Source organism: Kogia breviceps, chromosome 10 (genome assembly GCF_026419965.1).
Source record: "Kogia breviceps isolate mKogBre1 chromosome 10, mKogBre1 haplotype 1, whole genome shotgun sequence".
Lineage (NCBI taxonomy): Eukaryota > Metazoa > Chordata > Mammalia > Artiodactyla > Physeteridae > Kogia > Kogia breviceps.
Window position 1 is genome coordinate 84,674,584 of NC_081319.1, and position 18,111 is coordinate 84,692,694.

At 52.0% G+C, this 18,111-nt stretch overlaps 2 protein-coding genes across 3 annotated transcripts; one reads left to right on the forward strand and one right to left on the reverse strand.

Annotated features, from left to right (window-relative positions):
• The first annotated feature begins 7,942 nt into the window (after positions 1 to 7,942).
• POU5F1 (POU class 5 homeobox 1) lies at positions 7,943 to 12,639 on the forward strand. The gene is made up of 5 exons (XM_059075188.2): positions 7,943 to 8,347; positions 11,249 to 11,369; positions 11,661 to 11,791; positions 12,112 to 12,270; positions 12,373 to 12,639. The coding sequence occupies exons 1-5, from the start codon at positions 7,943 to 7,945 to the stop codon at positions 12,637 to 12,639; spliced, it is 1,083 nt and encodes a 360-aa protein (XP_058931171.1).
• A 1,590-nt stretch (positions 12,640 to 14,229) lies between these two features.
• On the reverse strand, positions 14,230 to 18,001 carry TCF19 (transcription factor 19). 2 transcript variants are annotated; one of them, XM_067043160.1, is made up of 5 exons: positions 17,860 to 18,001; positions 16,879 to 17,439; positions 15,276 to 15,831; positions 14,986 to 15,016; positions 14,230 to 14,665 (listed from the first exon to the last, which is right to left on the reverse strand). In XM_067043160.1, exons 2-5 carry the CDS (start codon positions 17,114 to 17,116, stop codon positions 14,609 to 14,611), a joined length of 882 nt encoding a protein of 293 aa, XP_066899261.1. In that variant the 5' UTR covers positions 17,117 to 17,439; positions 17,860 to 18,001; the 3' UTR covers positions 14,230 to 14,608. The 2 variants fall into 2 exon arrangements, with proteins under 2 accessions (XP_066899261.1, XP_058931172.1); XM_059075189.2 differs by lacking the exon at positions 14,230 to 14,665 and having other exon boundaries at positions 14,707 to 15,016.
• Positions 18,002 to 18,111: the final 110 nt, after the last annotated feature.

The following is an 18,111-nucleotide window of genomic DNA, read 5'->3' on the forward strand; positions in this document are numbered from 1 at the left end:
TGATGCCACCTACCGGGAATGTAGGATGAGGGCCAGATTGTTCCCTCGTGGGGGCTAAGAGGATATCCTTAGTTTAGATATGTTGAATTTAAGGTGATGTAAGACATTCTATCAAGATGGCCAATAGGTGGTGGGGTACACTGATGTGAAATGCAAGGATTTGGACAGTGGAGTCATTACTATCTAAAACTATGAGCCTGGATGAGATCCTGCAGGGCAGCAAGAGTTTCCCTTCCCATTTTTCACTCCCCATGCCCCTTACTCACTCTTGCTGTCCTAATGATAGTCCTACCTCCTCACCTTCTTACAGGATACTTGTGGAATCATCTCCCCCAAAAAGTGCCCACTAGAGATAACCCATTCCCACCATTTCTTTTCCCCTCAGCAACCTATTCTCTGCACTACAGCTTCATCACTCCTTCCCAGCCCAGCCCTGAGCAAGCCCTTTATGAATTCTCAAGCTCTTGGATGACCAGTCTTTCTAATGGTGCTGCAAGGAGGGCAGGTGGGCAGAGTTCCAGGCATCCTGGTCTGAAGCCAGGGACCTAGGGGTTTGGGAAAAGCTGATTCTCAAAATGAAGGCCAAAGCCCAGTCAGTACCTTGTCATCAACTAAGAAGCATCATGGAGCAGAAGAATCAGAGCCAAGATGATGGAGAGTGAAGGGAAGAGCTCAAAGCAGTCCTAAAGATATGGAGTTGTTCATTCATTATTGTTAAACTAATATTTATTAAACTCGAAGCCAGGCACCCTGCTGAGCACTCCGGATACAGCACCCTTCACCGATGCTGCCTCCTCCTCCTGGGGGGTTCCATCCCTGACTCCAGACCTTAGTGTGCACCTGATGGTGCCCAAAAGATTGGATATTGAATATTGGGTATTGGAAAGGGTAGGACTTAAGTATAAGACTCCTACCTTTCTCCAGTCAGGGAACAGGGCTAGAGAGTTCTCCATTGTCTCAAGAAGCCCAGGCCTTCCCTTCAGGTGAAAAAAAAAAAAAAAATTGTGTCCAACTTTTTCAAATCCAGGGTCTGGGAAATAAATGGCCTTTCTGACATAGCCACCTCCCCATCTCCACCAGTAGTTATAGGAACCCTGGAGACCTGGTCAGGGTCCCAAGAAAAGTATATTTCTAACCTACATCTTTTTTTTTTTTTCATCTAGCAATATCTGAGGGTCTAGTAAATGCTGTTCATGGTACTTTCCCAATACTAAACATTACAATAGCAGCTACTGGGACTTCCCTGGTGGTCCAATGGCTAAGACTCAGAGCTCCCAATGCAGGGGGCCCAGGTTCGATCCCTCATCAGGGAACTAGATCCCACAGGCCACAAGTAAAAGACCCTGCATGCGCAACTAAAAAAGATCTGCATGCCACAATGACAATAGACTATCCTGTGTGCCACAACTAAGACCCAGCGTGGCCAAATAAATAAATAAATATTAAAAAATAAATAGCAGCTACTAGTTCTTGAATTTCTTGAATTCTTATTGGCAGGTATGACATTAACACTGACATGCATTATATCATTTGATCACTATTGTTATCTCCAACTCCCAGATGAGGAAATTGAGGCTTAGAGAGGTCCAGTTACATTAGCTATCCACAATATATCTAGTAGTGGCATTTAGATCTGGGATTTAAACATGTTGCTGTGTAAGGCATACGGTTAATATGGTTAATAATATGGTACTAACATTTTTTTAAAAATATTTATTTATTTATTTAGGCTGTGCTGGGTCTTAATTATGGCACGGGGGATCTTCGTTGAGGCATGCGGGCTCATTCATAGCTGTGGTATGTGGACTTCTTAGCTGTGGCATGTGAACTCTTAGTTGTGTCATGCATGCAGGATCTAGTTCGCCGACCAGGGGTCGAACCTGGGCCCCCTGCGCTGGGAGCGCGGAGTCTTACCCACTGGACCACCAGGGAAGTCCCCAGTAGTAACACTTTTGGAGACAGAGGGATATTACTTTTCGTGATGATCATTTCATAATGTATGCAAATATCAAATCACCATGTAGTACACTTGAAACGAATATAATACTGTACATGATCTATACTTCGATTTAAAAAGCTCGATGAGGCTTCCCTGGTGGTCCAGCGGTTAAGACTCTGCACTTCCACTGTGCGGGTTCTATCCCTGGTCAGGGAAGTCCTGCATGGGCAAGGTGCGGCCAAAAACAAACAAACAAAACCCCATGATGCTGGGCACGGGGCATGGGTCCCTGCCTTCAGAAGGGCTCAGTGTGGTCAGTACCATGACTGTGGCATGAGCAGGGCATGATGGGAGCAAAGGAGGGAGCCACTTGCTGCAGGGCATGAAGGGTGGGGTGCAGCGTGACTTTGGTGGGGATGTGCATGACCTGGGAAGATATGTCTTGGAGAATGAGTGAAGGTTTATCAGCCGAGGAAGGGAATTCCAGGCATTTTGGGAAGTGGTGGGAGTGGAGGTAGAGAAAACTAATGTTTTGTTTTCCTTTGGTGTTCTGGGACTTCGGCATTTCAGAGTCACATGACTTGCTTGGGAATCAGAGCACCTGGGGACACTGGCGATACAACTCTGATGGCCAGGACTCCCTTCTCAGTACACTTGAGTCTTTCAATTCCAGCAAAAGCAAGCTAGAAAAAAACAGAACTACAGATGGAGAGAAGTGAAAAGAGTAATCCTTCTTGACCAAGAGCTGCCTCTACCATTTCAGGAAATACCTGGAAGCTGGGGTGGGGCCCCAGCCTGCAGCCTATGATAGGAATGATAGGCGGGGACTGAGCAGTGGGGAAGGTGAAGGGGCCGAGGGCATAGCGGGGAGGGATGAGGGAGCAGACCTCTACTGCATTAAATGTGCCCTTCGTGAGCACAGTTTTTTGTTTGTTTGTTTGGCCACACCACCACGTGGCATGTGGGATCTTCCCAGACCAGGGATTGAACCCGTGCCCCCTGCATTTGAAGTGTGGAGTCTTAACCTCTAGACCACCAGAGAAGTCCGTGCATTATCTTTGTCCTTCATGAGCACAGTTCTATTGCTGACCAGCCTAGCCACTGGGCTTGCCTTCTCTCACACATATTTGCCCAATCCATTCTCTACTTGGTGTTCAAGTTCTGGCCCAGGGCTTAGCACCCCAGGGTACTCAGGTCGGGGCGTGAACAACAGTCACCATGGAATGTGGTGTGAATGATGCCCAGGTGGCAGCCCAGGCCCTGTTGTGGAGGATGCATGGCAGTGTGGCAAGACCAGAGGTGGTAAGTCCCCCCTGGTCTAGGAGTCTCTAGGTCTCCTTTGCCACCACTCCTTCCTGTCCCACTGGCTCCCTCAGTGCGTGTGCCTCTCTACAAAGCCCCCTAGAAGAGAGCCCATCCCAACATGCAGGGCCCGTGGCTTCTGTCCTCTGGTGTCCAGCTGTCCCTGAACCCTGGGTCTTTGGGACCTCAAGCCATCTGATCCCAGTGGGATGGGACTGCTTATAGCCAGCAGTCCACTGAGATGCCCTTTGACACAGCAGAGGTTTCCTGTCTGGTGGCATCCCAGTCCAATGCTGGGTCTCTGCAGGACCTCAGATGAGCAGACAGGGTAGCCCAGGGAAAGGGTGGGGGAGCCAGGCTGGTCTGTCAGTGCCTCACATGCCCAAACCTTTCAGAGTCTTCTGGTTCTAAGCAACACACACCCACCCCTGTGTGGATCTTCTTTGGGCTCCTGGCCTCTGGAGTGGTCACTGTGGGAGCTGTAGGCACCATCCTCTGGAAGAAGTGGCAGAAGGGCAGGGCAGCAGGTATGCTCAGAATTTTAGAACTGTCTTTCTTTTTTCTTTGTTTAGTTGCGGCATGCATGTGGGATCTAGTTCCCCGACCAGGGCTCGAAGTCAGGCCCCCTGCATTGGGAGCGCAGAGTCTTACCCACTGGATGACCAGGGAAGTCCTGACAGGTAGGTTTTGCTTTCTTTTTCTTTTTTTTTTTTTGAGAAGCGACCTTAAGGCTCATCTGGTTTCCCTCTCTCTGGGAGGCTGAGGAAGGAATATGAAAAATATGAAAAGAAGAAGGAGTAGGTTAGGATTTCCGTTTCCTCTCTAGCCTTTGTACACACACACACACACACACACACACACACACACACACACACACAGAGTTTTACTTCCTGAAGTATGTTTCTTTTTCTTTTTTTTCTTTTTTTTTTTTTTACCTGTCCTTGAAGTATGTTTCTTATAAGTTCCCAAACACCAAAACCAAATCAAAACTGGCCTCCCAAACTCATCAAACAAATCTTGATCAAACTTGAGGGGAAACTCTGCTAGATTTCCCAGGAAGGCTGCTGGGAGATGGGGGTGCGGGGCGGGAAAGCCTGTGCCAGCATCTTGCTGAGTCCCTCCTCTCCCACCCTTCCAACCCCAATTTCTCTTCACAGGTGTGCAGAGAGAGATTGCTAGTCCCATGACAACTAAGTGGGGAGGATAGAGAGGAGGTTGTACGGGAGAGGGGCAGCACTTTTATGTCTGAGCTGGAAGGAAATTTAGGGCTCATTTGGTCAAATTCCTCTTTATTAGATGAGGAAACCAAGGCACAGGAAGCGAGGTGCCGTCCGTTGGGGTGTCAGAGCCAGGGCTCAGGACCCTGGTCTGCAGACCCTTGGTTTATTCCTGACCTCTTCACCTGGCTTCCCCTCCCTCTTGCTTTCACCTCTCTATCTCCCTACAGACTACAAGCAGAGAGCTGACTCCTAGATTTGAGGTAACAGTACCTGGATTTGGGAAAAGAAGATTTCAGTTTGCAGACCTTGCAGGAGAGATCATAGGGTCAGTTGTTGAGAAGAAGGGGTGTGGTTTACAGTGAGCAGTGGAAAATGTGCAAATTGAGATTAAGGGAGATATTCTCCCAAAGTGGGCAAAGCCTGAATCCTTCTCTCCTCAGCCTTCCATTCTTTTCCTTTCTTCTGCCTTCAGATTGACAGCAGCCAGAAGTCAAAATAAGGGGTTTGCTACCCTGGTCTAGAGCAAGTCTCCGTTGATCCCCATGAGCCATTTCCGTTGGTTTTCCCAACAGAACAGCGAGGGGATGGCTGGGCCGACAGCAGCAAGGCCACCATCGCACCTCTTAGCAACCATGCCAGACCAGCCACACCTGGCAGGGAGTGGTGGCCCTCACCTGCCCTCCCTGGGTCATGCTCTACAACCAGATACTTGCGTTTGTCTTTGTGTAGGACCTTGACATTGCACTATAATAAAGGTGTATGCAGAGAGTTTGAGAGCCCAGTCCTACATTGGTTTCAGGGACTTGAAGTTGTTTAGTGACTCCCTAAGACCCAGGAGAGTGGAGGAGCCAGGTCTGATGACTCAACCCTGCTTCCAGTCTCCTCTGGGCCTGCACAGAGCTGGCCTGGGCAGGGGCTGGCTAGGACTGCAGACAAACTTAACTTTCCATTAAGGTTCTGGGTGAGGCTCCAGGCAACACCTGACTGATCTGGCTCAGATCTCTGGCTACAAGCCAGCCAGGCAGCCAGGCACCCTCCCCTCCTGTCTCTCCCTCTGGAATGGGACTCTTTCCCAGGCCAGAAACATACCACCTAGAGCAACTACTGATTGAAATCTAAAAAACAGAGGGTGTTGTTGAGTGGGGGGGAAAGGGAAAGATGTTTTAGGGGCCGCTGGGAAGACAGGGGTACAGGGGCTCTCTGGACCACATGGGGGAAGGGGTTTCTGGGAGCCTAGAGGGCGGCGAGCCAAGAAGCACTGCTGTAGGAGATTTCCCAGGTCGCCCCTCCCCCTCCTCCGGGAGGCCGTCTTCTTGGCAGACAGCAGATAGATGCATGACAAAGGGGCTGTGATGGCTCTGTCCTGGGGGTTGGGGAGATGGCTGGGGAGGGGCCCCTCCTGGTCCAAAGCACACCTCTCCACCCCCACCAGGCCCCTTAATCTATCTGCCTTTTGGGCAGTTAGTGGTTTAGTGGTGAATACAGCTCCAGTTTCTCTGCCCTGTAGATCTTCCAACAGACCTATGGGAAGTATTGAAATGCATGCGTACAATTAGTTGCCCAAAAAGTACTTAGAGATGGGCTGGAGCAGGGGCTGTGTGATATAGATTCAGAGGAGAAAAAAAACAAAAACCCAAAAAACAGGCTCAAAAGACTCCCAGATACCACCGAGTTGAAGACGGCTGGCCACAGTCAAGAGGACCCCCAACAGGACCCCCAAGCCCCTCAGAAGGCAGATGCTGAGCAAACAACCTCAGACGGGGCTGAGATGAAGAGATGTCTGAGTCGGCAGAGGTCCATGTCCCAGGCTCAGGATTCTGGCCTTCCAAGCTGTAGGGAGCTCTGGTCTACAGCCTTTCCAGAGGCCCCCCAATTCACCTCGGGGCCTTCATTTAGGGCAAGTTTGGGGAGCAGACAGACAAACTTCATCCTAAGCAGACAGGCAGTCTGAAAGCTATTCTCTTGCAAACAGAATCAAGCACTATGCCTGCAGTGTGAGCCCTCAGGACAGGCCCAGAAAAATAGACCCTGTGGGAGAGCTTAGGGCAAGCTTCCTGCACACCCCACCAAGTCGCTCTCCACCCCCTCCTCATCTTTTCACCAGCCCCCATACACAAAGGCCTGGGGGGGCTGGGGGAGGGGTAGATGATGAGGCTGGACGCCTGAGTCCTCTAGAGGGGGACAGGAGACCTAGGTCCCAGTGGGGGTCCCTGTCTGAGGCTCAGTCTTTGAGGGGATGGGGTGGTTATTGTGGAGCTCTTTTAGCTGCTCTGAGGGGTATTCCGTGTGAGGGGATTGGGGCTGGGGGGTTGGGGGGCAGGAAGCTGTCCCCAGGGGAGCCATCCAGGCCCATTCAAGGGCTGAGCACTTGTTTAGGGTTAGAGTTGCCCCCTCTGGGGACCAGGATTGTCCAGCCAAGGCCATTGTCCGCCCCCCACCCCAACCCTCCCAAGCCTCTTTGAACCTGAAGTCAGATATTTTTTTCTTTCCCCCTCCCTCCTGGGCTTTTCCCACCCAGGGCCTAGGACCGGAGGCCTGGGCTGGGAGGTGGGGGAGGGAGAACAGTCAACTATGGACTAGATAATGTAGGTCTCTGAAGAGGGGGGCAAGGAACTTGATGTGCATGACCCACAGTGGGGGACCCATGAGGGGGCATCCGATTCTTCTGTCTGGACAAAGGTTGGGAGACTCAGGACCAGTCAGTCCAGAGCCTGGCCCCTAGAAGGGAAAGTAGGGGTTCCATCCCTGACTCTGGTAGGTGAGGGGGCTCTGAGGCCAGGAAAGCTGGGGATGGAATGGAAGCCTGTCTGGCAGTCTGCCCCTGGTGATGGGGTGGAATTTAGCAGGCTGGGCAGATGGCGGCTGGGCATCGCAGCTTTGGGGTAACTGAATCTGGCCAGTAGTCTAAATGGGAACACCTAGGTTCCTGGATTGGGGGTGCAGGAGGACAATGGGGAGGGGGGCTGTTAAGGAATTGAGGGGTAGCCCCATCAGGACTTGACACATAAACAATTAATATTTGAGGAGCCGAGAGGGTGGCTGGGCTCGGGTGAAGGGACGGTGCCAGGGTGTTTGGAGAGGGGTCCAGCAGCCGGGCTCCTGAAGAACGGGCAGGAGGTGTGGAGGAGATCCCAGGCAGCTCTGGTGTGTGCGGGGCGTCGGGAGGGCCGGGCGGCCTGCTGGGAGTTGGGAGTGAAGGCCCGCATGGGGGACCTGCACCAAGAGCCTCGGGATCTGGGGCCTGGAGAGGCGCCCGGCTGGAGCTGCCTGGCTGTCGGCTTCCAGACACCAACGCCACCAGCCGGCAAACACCCTCCGCCTCAGTTTCTCCCACCCCCACCGTCCCCTCCCCCACCCATCCAGGGGGCGGGGCCAGAGGTCAAGGCTAGTGGGTGGGATTGGGGAGGGAGAGAGGTGTCGAGCCGTCCCTTGGAGAGCCCTCGTTTTCCTAGGCCCCCGGCTTGGGGCGCCTTCCTTCCCCATGGCGGGACACCTGGCTTCCGACTTCGCCTTCTCGCCCCCGCCGGGCGGTGGAGGCGATGGGCCGGGAGGGCCAGAGCCGGGCTGGGTTGATCCTCGGACCTGGATGAGCTTCCAAGGGCCTGCCGGTGGGTCAGGGATCGGGCCGGGGGTTGGGCCCGGCGCCGAGGTGTGGGGTCTTCCCGCGTGCCCCTCGCCCTATGACTTGTGCGGAGGGATGGCCTACTGTGCACCTCAGGTTGGAGTGGGGCTGGTGCCCCAAGGCGGCCTGGAGCCCCCTCAGCCCGAGGGCGAGGCGGGAGCCGGGGTGGAGAGCAAATCCGAGGGGGCCTCCCCGGAGCCCTGCGCCGTCCCCGCTGGCGCCGAGAAGGTGAACAAGGAGAAGCTGGAGCCGAACCCCGAGGAGGCGAGTGAGCTGCTGGGGGCGGGCGGCGGGGGGCGACCGCGCCGGCCGGGGGCGGCCACGCGAGGGGAGGTGGTCGCCTGCAGCTGCTCGGGTCGCTGACCCAGGAGGGGAGCGGGCGAGGGCGGCGCCCCGGGACGCGTGTGTGGGGACTGCAGGCCGCCCTGAGCAGGGACCAGGTGGGAACTAGGGGCTGGAATTTAGAGAGAACCGCAGGTGAGGGCAGGGCGGCCTGGGGCAGTCGGAAGTTGGCCTTGCTTCCCCCCTCGGCCCTTGTCAAGTAGGTCCTTCCACTTCCTAGGTCTGACCTGGGTCGGGTCACTCATTACCAGCCCAGCACCAGACTCAGCTTGGGGTTGGAGCCCCTTCTTCTACCCGGATCCCTTCTTGAAAATTTGAGCTTGGTCAGATCCAGGATCTCTGCCTTAGGGTTAAGTGTGGCCTGAGGGTGAAAACAGTGCTTATCCCAGGGTTATTGTTCCTGAAAGTCCAGGGTGTGACTGGTTTCTAATAGAAGCTCCTGTTTGGGCTGCATGGATGTGTGGAGTTTGGGTTTACCCTCCATCAAGTTTAGGGCTTGTCTTCCCTTGACCTCTGCCTTGGGCCCCGTGAGTCACCGTCAGGCAGAGTGCACACCCTGACACCCCCTTGTAGAGAGCTGGAAACACCAATTTCAGCCGTAATTCCATAAGTAGTGAACAGCGGGAGAAAAGGGGAAAAAGTCATCTCCAGGCCATTCCCCAAATGTAGGGTTTGCTGAGGGAATTGAAGACTTCCGCATCTAGCCCTGCTGGGGACTATTAAGGATATATCTTCTAGTCCGAGGAAGAGACAAGTGCAAGCAATTAGAGATCAAGTACTAAACCTTCAGACCTCTTCGAAGGAGGTGTGATTGGTTGCAGCTGACCGAGTAGCCCTAGACTCTTTGCTCGAGGCGACGGCTGAGCCTTGAATGATAATGGCTGCCAATTGTGGTCCATTTCCTAAATGCCTGGCTGTGGGCTCAGTTTCTACATCATTATCTCATTAACCAGCACAAAATCTCCTAGGGAGGTATTATTAGCCTATTTCACGGGTCTTAACTGCTAAATGGTAAAGCTAGGATTTGAACTGGGGTTTACCTTATTTCAAATCCCCAAAATATGATTTGGAAAAGCCAAGATGGGAACAGCTGACGTTTATAGGTTTGCGACATCGGTTGAGCAGAAGTTGGGAATGGAAGTTACCTTATTTGAGTATGATGTGATTGATGACCCTTGAAATACTCCCGTTAGGTTTCCAGGACTGCACAGAGGCCTGGCTGCTCTTCTCCATCTTCTGGCCACTGGCCTTCATTGGAGAGCTTCAGGGCTCCATCCATCAACCTCTGCTCTGTCTACCTTTCATCCACCTCTCATCCACCCTCAAGACTCAAATATCTTCTAGACTTGACCACCACATTTTCTGTCTCCTGCTGGGATGGCTCCCTGCACTGCCCCACCCTGTCCATCTCCCAGTAGCTTAAGGCCCAAACCAGTCATCCTCATTCCTTTCACATCCTTACACCCAATCCTTTGGACACGCTGCTATCTTTACCTTGGATATACATCCTGAATCCATTACTTAGAGCCATCCTGGTCCCAGCCACCATCATTATGCTGGAATTGCTGCAGTTGCCTCTTTAGTCTATGGTCAATACATCAACTGGAGTGAACATTTTAAAATGTGAGAGTCAGATCATTTCACTGCACAAAACCCTTCAGTGGCTTTCCATTTCTCTGAGTAAACCAAAGTTACGGCGGCAGCTCCAGGAGCTGCTCTGCTCACCTCTCTGACCTCATCAGCTCCTCTTTTTCCCTTTCCTCAGTCCTCTCACCCTGCTCCGGCCATGCTAGCTTTGCTACTACCAGGGCCCACACACCTCAGGGCCTTTCCACTTTGCTCCTTCCTTTTGCTCAAACATCACCTCTGTCTTATTTAAAATTGTCACCTCCCCCATAATTCCCTACTCTGCTTTACTTTTTTCCATAGCACTTCTAACATATTGGATAATAATTATTTCATCACAATGAAAGCCCCTTGGGGGGCTAGGTTATCTATCTATTTGGCTGCGCTGCCAGATCTTAGTTGTGGCACATGGAGTCTTTTAGTTGCGGCATGCAGGCTTTCAGTTATGGTATGTGGGATCTAGTTTCCTGACCAGGAATGGAACCCGGGCCCCCTGCACTGGGAGTGTGGAGTCTCAACAGCTGGACCACCAGGGAAGTCCCTGGGGCCAGGGTTTTTGGTCTACTTTGTGTAGCCACTGGTTTGCAGAAGGTGCTCAATAAATATGTTGATTTAGTCAATGAGGATGCTTTTATATTGCAAAAAGATACAGTTAAAAATAGGGATAATCATATTTTTAAAAACTGAGCACTAACTATATACAAAGCATGTTATTCATACCTCGTATGACGACTGTTTTGTAGTGTGTTTGTGTTGTGAATGTGCATGCCTTGTCATAGTTTGTGGGACCCTCAAAGTAAGCTGGAGAGAGTATATTTGGAAAGAGAACCAGAGACATGGTGCTCTGTACCTCTACACTCAAAACTTCCTCAAACTGAGGTAATACTAGAGTCAAAAAGCTTTTGTGAGTGTGAAAGAACTAAAGGGCAGGAGCCCCCTTCATAACCTGACAGGTGTTCTCATTGAGGCCTGGGCTTTTCTTTCTATTATCGAATGATGTTCTGCATCTGATGGATGTGTCACTTTCTGGGGTAAATGACATTTGTATATAGTTTATTTCTACTTGTTAGGTGGGTAGCCTGGAAGCAGAGATACTCTCATAGACTATTTATTCCTTGGGGCCCAAATGGAAGGGGGGGTGGGGTGGGTAACTGGTATGTCTATGTTCTTACATGTCCTCTGCCTTTTAAAATGCAGTCCCAGGACATCAAAGCTCTTCAGAAAGACCTCGAACAATTTGCCAAGCTCCTAAAGCAGAAGAGGATCACCTTGGGATATACCCAGGCCGATGTGGGGCTCACCCTGGGGGTTCTCTTTGGTGAGTCTCGCCTAGCATGTTCTGACCCACAGAACACAGGGACCACATCTCCCCTGGAAGGAACATCCCTGAATTTGGGCCTTTCCTCCCCACCAAGGGAGTGAGAGAAGGGTGTTTCTACCCTTTAGGGGTGAGGGTAGAGGGGAAAGAGATACCGTACTTGTGTGGGATCTTGGGAGGGCAGGAAGAGGTGGCAAGCCCTGGGTCTTGGGGTCGAAAGGGCCCTGCGTCTTGGGGTCGAAAGGGCCCTGCCTGCTGCCTCACCTTATTTCTTTCAACCCACCTCCCCAGGGAAGGTGTTCAGCCAAACAACCATCTGCCGTTTTGAGGCTCTGCAGCTCAGTTTCAAGAACATGTGTAAGCTGCGGCCCCTGCTGCAGAAGTGGGTGGAGGAAGCTGACAACAACGAGAATCTGCAGGAGGTGAGGGTGGGAGGGGGGATGCATAGGGACCCGCCTGGTCTCAGCCGGATTTCCACTGCTTTCATCCGTGGCTGGCAGCTCTCCCTCTTGGAGGCAGTGGTCCTCAATGGGATGGAGTGCAATTCCTCAGTTCTGCTGGGAGAAGGTCCAGGGCCACTGGTCTAAACCCAACCTTCCAGGATCTTTCTTGTGGCCCTGGTGCCAGTCACTGCTCCTGAGCAGCTGGCTCTCGAGTCATTGACCTCATGATGCTGTTGCTCAGCAGGTTCGAGGCTTGCCCTCCCACTTCCTTCCTTGTCATCTCCTCCCCACCTGCCCAGATATGCAAGGCAGAGACCCTCATGCAGGCCCGGAAGAGAAAGCGGACAAGTATTGAGAACCGAGTGAGAGGCAACCTGGAGAGCATGTTCCTGCAGTGCCCAAAGCCCACCCTGCAGCAGATCAGCCACATTGCTCAGCAGCTCGGGCTTGAGAAGGATGTGAGTGCCCCTGTCCGCATCCCTGTGTGCTCCATCTCCTCCCCAGTCACACCTCCCACAGCTTATGATCGAATGTCCCTCTCCCCTGTCTTCCACTCCCAGGTGGTCCGAGTGTGGTTCTGCAACCGTCGCCAGAAGGGCAAACGATCAAGCAGTGACTATTCGCAACGAGAGGATTTTGAGGCTGCTGGGTCTCCTTTCTCAGGGGGACCAGTATCCTTTCCTCTGGCGCCAGGGCCCCATTTTGGTACCCCAGGCTATGGGGGTCCTCATTTCACTACGCTGTACTCCTCAGTCCCATTTCCTGAGGGTGAGGCCTTTCCCTCAGTGTCTGTCACCACTCTGGGCTCCCCCATGCATTCAAACTGAGGTGTCTGCCCTTCCCAGGAATGGGGGCAGAGGAAGGGGGACAGCTAGGGAGAGAACCCTGGGGTTCGAACCAGGGCTTTGGGATTAAGTTCTTCATTCACTAAGAAAGGAATTGGGAACACAAAGGGTGTGGGGGCAGGGAGTTTGGGGGAACTGGTTGGAGGGAAGGTGAAGTTCAATGATGCTCTTGATTTTAATCCCCATATCACTCAACACTTTGTTCTTAAATAAAGAAGCCTGGGACATAGTAGGTGGATACTTTTGTCTTTGGTTTATTCTCCTCTAGTTACTGAAGAGTGGATGGGGATAGTTAATAGTGGATATTAATAGCTCTCCCACCCCAATGACCCTGAGACCAAGGATGCCGTTTAAACTGCCCAGAGTCACAATGTCAGAGAGAGATGTGGGACTGGGTCCCAAGTTTATATGTAGAGGGCTCTTATAGGTGTGAGCTAGTTCTTAGGAGCCTGTGACCTGGGGAAATTGGAGGTGAACACCTTATTTTTGCCCAAAGATGCAGTTATTACATAGCCCATTCCCTATTAGGAGCTGGCTTTTTGCTTTTCCCCACTCTACTCTGGAAGTCCTCAGAGGCTTTGTGCTAAGAAATCAAGTCTTTTAGGTACTCGTTTCTTCTGCATATCACCCCAACCGGAAACTCTACTTTGTGCTTTCTTGATACCTGGGTCCATTTGGTTTCCACTTAAGGTTTTTGCCTACCCTGTCTGTGACTCACCAAAACTCCCACATTTTAGTCCTGCCTCTGCCACTTCCTAATTAGGGCCCTTGCTCTGGAGCCTTTCCTTAATGTGTAAGAAACTTGGGTTGGTAAGTCTAAGTAGAGGAGGAAGGGGATGGATATGCAGGTACAATAGGATAGGTCAAGATAGGGCTTTCCTAATAAGAACTACAGAAATGCTACTTTGACAGTATCTTGGCTTGGCATACGACTCTCAGAAGAGAATCAGTGTAGCATACGTGGGTTACATTGATACACTGGACCAGGTTGCCATCTGTTGTAGCTGGTGTCTCAGGTTTTCTTGGTAGTACTGGTGAACCTTGTAAAAGTTCTGCCACCCTCATGAACTTGACCAAATCCCAAGTACCTTATTTTAATGGCAGTGGATCTGTTGTTTGTTGTTGTTTTATAAATATTTATTTTGGCTGCACCAGGTCTTAGTTGTGGCACGTGGGATCTATTAGTTGTGGCGCATGTGGGCTCTTAGTTGCGGCATGCGGGTTCTTTAGTTGCGGCATGTATGCGGGACCTAGTTCCCCAACTAGGGATCGAACCTGGGCCGCCCTGCATTGGGAGCTCAGAGTCGTACTCATTGGACCATCAGGGAAGTCCCGGATCTGTTTTCTTTTAAACTAGAAACTAATTACCTGGATTACTTTTCCTGTCTTCCCACCTCCAGCTTACCTCATATATTTGCACCTTTTCAGCGAGCAGGTTTGTATTTCTCTACCTTGTCTGCTCATCTCCTCCCCTAAGAATCTGAATTAGTTTTCCAGACTTTACCACTCCATTCTCTCAAGAATTGGAAAGCAAGGAGTATCAGACCCACAAAAAGAGTAAGTACCTTGGAGTATATGAAGCTGCTCATTCTTTATTTGGAAATGGAAGCAAAGCTCTGAAAAGTCAGGTCACGATAATGGTGATCAGCGGCAGGACTGCCCACAGTATAAGGAAGTTTGGGGGCTGTGCCCTAGGTTTTCCCAGAGATGCCTTAGGCGATGCCATCTAGAACATTTAGAACTTGCTTGTTCAAGTCTGGGGCTTATAACTTCCCAGGTATGACCCCTGCGATTGACGGGTTCTCTTGACCAGACATTCTAGTGTCCATGACAACAAGGACCTACGGCTTGTGACAAGTGGGAATTTCCAGTTCACTGGCAACTTTCTGGAGGCAGCAATATCTTTGGCAGGAAGCCATCTCTTCTGTTACCTTGGCCATGAGGGCCTGCTTCAGGCCTTGAATTGATAATCCATAGGAATGGACCCTTCCCCTGTAGTCATTCCCTCCTAGAGAGGCAAGGGAAGAAGAGGGCATCTCTTAGGACCCATTGGCACCCCAGTGTCCACCCATGTCCTGGAGGTGCCAGCTCTGTCCTCTGGTGCTTTGGTGGTGGGCCTTAGGTCTGGATGCCTACACGACAGCCTGGGCACTGGAAGTCGGCCTCCCTGGCAGCCTGGATGCTGCAACCAACACAGGCCACATGGAACCAGATGTCACAACCATCACACTGAACCCAGGCTACTGTCTCTTCTTGGGGTAGGCAGCAACAAGGGGCTGCACAGTGCTCCCCGCCCCCAAGTGCAGGGGGAGCCCTGGGGTTGCTCACTGGGTGTTTCCGAGGACGCCCACGTCGATTTCTGAAGAAAGTGACACAAAAACCAGGGTCACTGGAAACCTGCAGAAGCCTAGAACTTTCCCCTGGATAACTGCAGTGAACCTATATAGATTCACTAGACTAAAGGTGAATCTGGTTAGGAGAACTAACCCAGGTCTTGTCATTCCAACCTCTGTTCCATCTCCCATCCCCATCCCCCAAGCAGAGAGCTACCTCCCAGCCTAGGGCTCTAAAAGAATCAAAAGGCAGTGAAATAACGAGACAAAGTTCTCTCCACTTACCCACTGGGTGTCAGTGGGGTTTCCTCTACACGGAGTTTCTTCCTGGGCTCCATAAGGACTGGTGGGGGGCTCTTGGGAGCCTCTCTCTCATCATCCAGTTCTGCCAACACGCGGTGAGCTGATTTCCTCCGGTTTCTTGGGGGTGGGACAGAAGGGGTGGTCCCCACTTCCCCAGCTGGAGTGGGAACAGGCAGGCTCTGTGGCCTACCCCCACTCCGTGAGAAGGTGAGGGGCTGGGAGTGGAGCTTGCTGAGGCTGCCAATGGAGTTGAGGATCAGCGTGGCTTTGGGGGCAGGGGAGAGGGTGCTGAGGGGGCGCTGTGGAGCCCCCTGGGAGGGCAGCATGGGCCGGAAACCAACCCCGGTTCCCTCTTCTCCCCTAGACCGTGGGGTAGTAATGGCAGCAAAATCTTGAGGTTTGACTCGGACTTGCTGAAACAAGTAGAACTCTGAGGGGCTGGTTTCTGGGGGCCCTTCAGGGCCAAAGGTCAGAAGGTCACCATCACTCAACTCCAGCCTGTGACCCCTTGGGAGTCGGACATTATTGACCAAAGTCCCTGTTGATTGTGGGGCACCAGACAAATACAGAGAACGACAAAAACAAATGACAGGTCAGAAGTGGAGAAATCTGGTCCTGTCTGGTTTTCTGGGGAACATGAGGAAGAACAAGACACCTGTCATCAAATTCTCACATTCTAAATCTCTCAGCAGGTGACATCAGATATGAAACTCCTTGTGAGTTGGGAATGAGTTTATTTTTCTTATGCCCTCCCCCAGGGCACATGGAGGGAATGAACTCCTTCCCTCAATTCACTGAGGTCCAATTCTCAGAGATGCCCACTTTCACTCAGTTCCAACTTAGTACTAATCAGCATAGCTCAGATTGTCTGGGTTCAAATCCAAGCTCCACCACTTACCAGCCATGTGACCCTGGACAAGTTAGCTTTATTCCTCATTTTCCTTGTCTGTAAAATGGTGTATTTGTGCTCATCTACATTTAATGCCCTTAAAATGTTCTTGTCTCATAATAGGACTAATTGAATGTTGGCCACTATATCCAATCCCCACAGCACTCCCCAAAACAGACCTTACAAAGATTTACATTCTACCTAAGAGGAAACTAAGATCTAAAAAGGTGAAGTGACAGGCCTGAGTGATACTGCCAGGTGCCAGTAGCAGAACTGAGATGGGAACCCAGGCCTTCTGAGGCTGACTTAACTGCCTCCAAGTCAGGGAGTAAGACACATGTCCAGATCATTAAAACATAATTCAACATATAACTGCCCTAAGCCAAGGACAAGGTGCCTAAACAAATCTGGAAACTTAGTCAAGTCTGAGCTTGTCCCCCAGTGGCCCCAGAACAACCCCACTGTAATACTCCAGGCCCTGGATCTAACTCCCAGCCCCTCTAAGAGCTAAACAGGGTCAGCCCCACAAAGATCTGACTCTGCACATTTCTGATGGGAAGACGGGTCTGGATGACAACCATCCATCCAACCTGATGGGGAGTTTGGGAGGCAGGCAGACTCCCTGTGGAGACTCTTGGTCATTCCAGCCCAGAACTGCAACTGCTCAGGCATAAGGCTGCTCTGCTCACTCCTCACCTTGGCTGCTATGGTTCTCCAGGCTGACCCTCCAGTCGTCACCCCGGCGTTCAGCGTGCAACTCTGCATGGACTCCAGAGATGAAGCCGGGCTCCTGCTGGGGCCGCAGGGTCACATCACAGAGGTCGGCCCTGCAGCCCAAGCGGTAGGTGCAGCCAGCCCCACTTGGGGGGTGGAAGGTGTAGAGATCGCCACCCTTGCCGCCCCCTATGCGCAGCAGCTGGAAGCAAGGCAGCATGGGTGGTGCCCCCTCCACACCACCTCTTCCACTTTAGGAATCCATCACCTTTCCCACTCCCTGGGCCATGCACATCTGGCCTAAGTTCAGTTTCCGTCTGATGCAAACTTGAGCTGTCCTTTGTGCAACTTCAACTTTGAGCACACTCCCTGAGCAGGGCAAATTCAGAGTGCAAGGAGCCTAGGACGCGATGCAAAATTGGCTGTCAACAGCTTTGCAACTGAACAATTTGGTGAAGGTTCCAGTGTAGTGCAAAAATGAAGGCGTCTTGTGGCACGAAGCTGAATCGAATCCTCAGGCTAAGTATTCCAGGAGCCTTCAATCTGCAAGGCAACAATACATTAGGCAGCTTCTAAGGAAATTCGAACTGTAGGTGTGGCGGTGAGGGTAGGGGCTGCTTCTGTGTGATATTAACTTGTCACCTCTGTAATTTGGAGAAAAGAAGCTTCTTCCTGTAAAACCTGCTGATCCAAATAGAGTAACCCTCCTGCTAGCCCACGCCTCACTCTTCTGGCCAATCCCTCACTCATAACTAGTTGGCTTGAACCCCAGTGGGAAGTGTATCCACTGTCACCCCTCGAAAGGCAGTGCAAACGGGTCTCTAACGTTCTCCAGCAAAGTGGATCTAAACCCTTGCTTACCGACTTCTCCGGGTGGGATAAAGACAGAAGAAAGGGCTCCCGGGATGATGCAAGGCAAACCCAGCCTTTTCCCTCCCCGCCCCAGCCCAGGCTCGTATCTACCGCGCGGTGCAGTCTCGGAATGGTCCCCTCTCCAGGCAGTGCCAGCTCGGCCGGGGTTGGTGCTCCTGCGGCTGTTTGACAGCGAGGAAACCAGGGCCAGGAGGGGCGCGGCCTCCGCGCGCGGGCAGCTCCGACCCCGCCTTCGGAATTCCCGGGTCCGAACCTCCCGCCGAGCGAGCCCGCCCCCCGTGCCGTTTCTGATTGGCCATCTCGTTTGCCCTCCTTCTTTCCATTGGGCGACGAGCTGGGAGG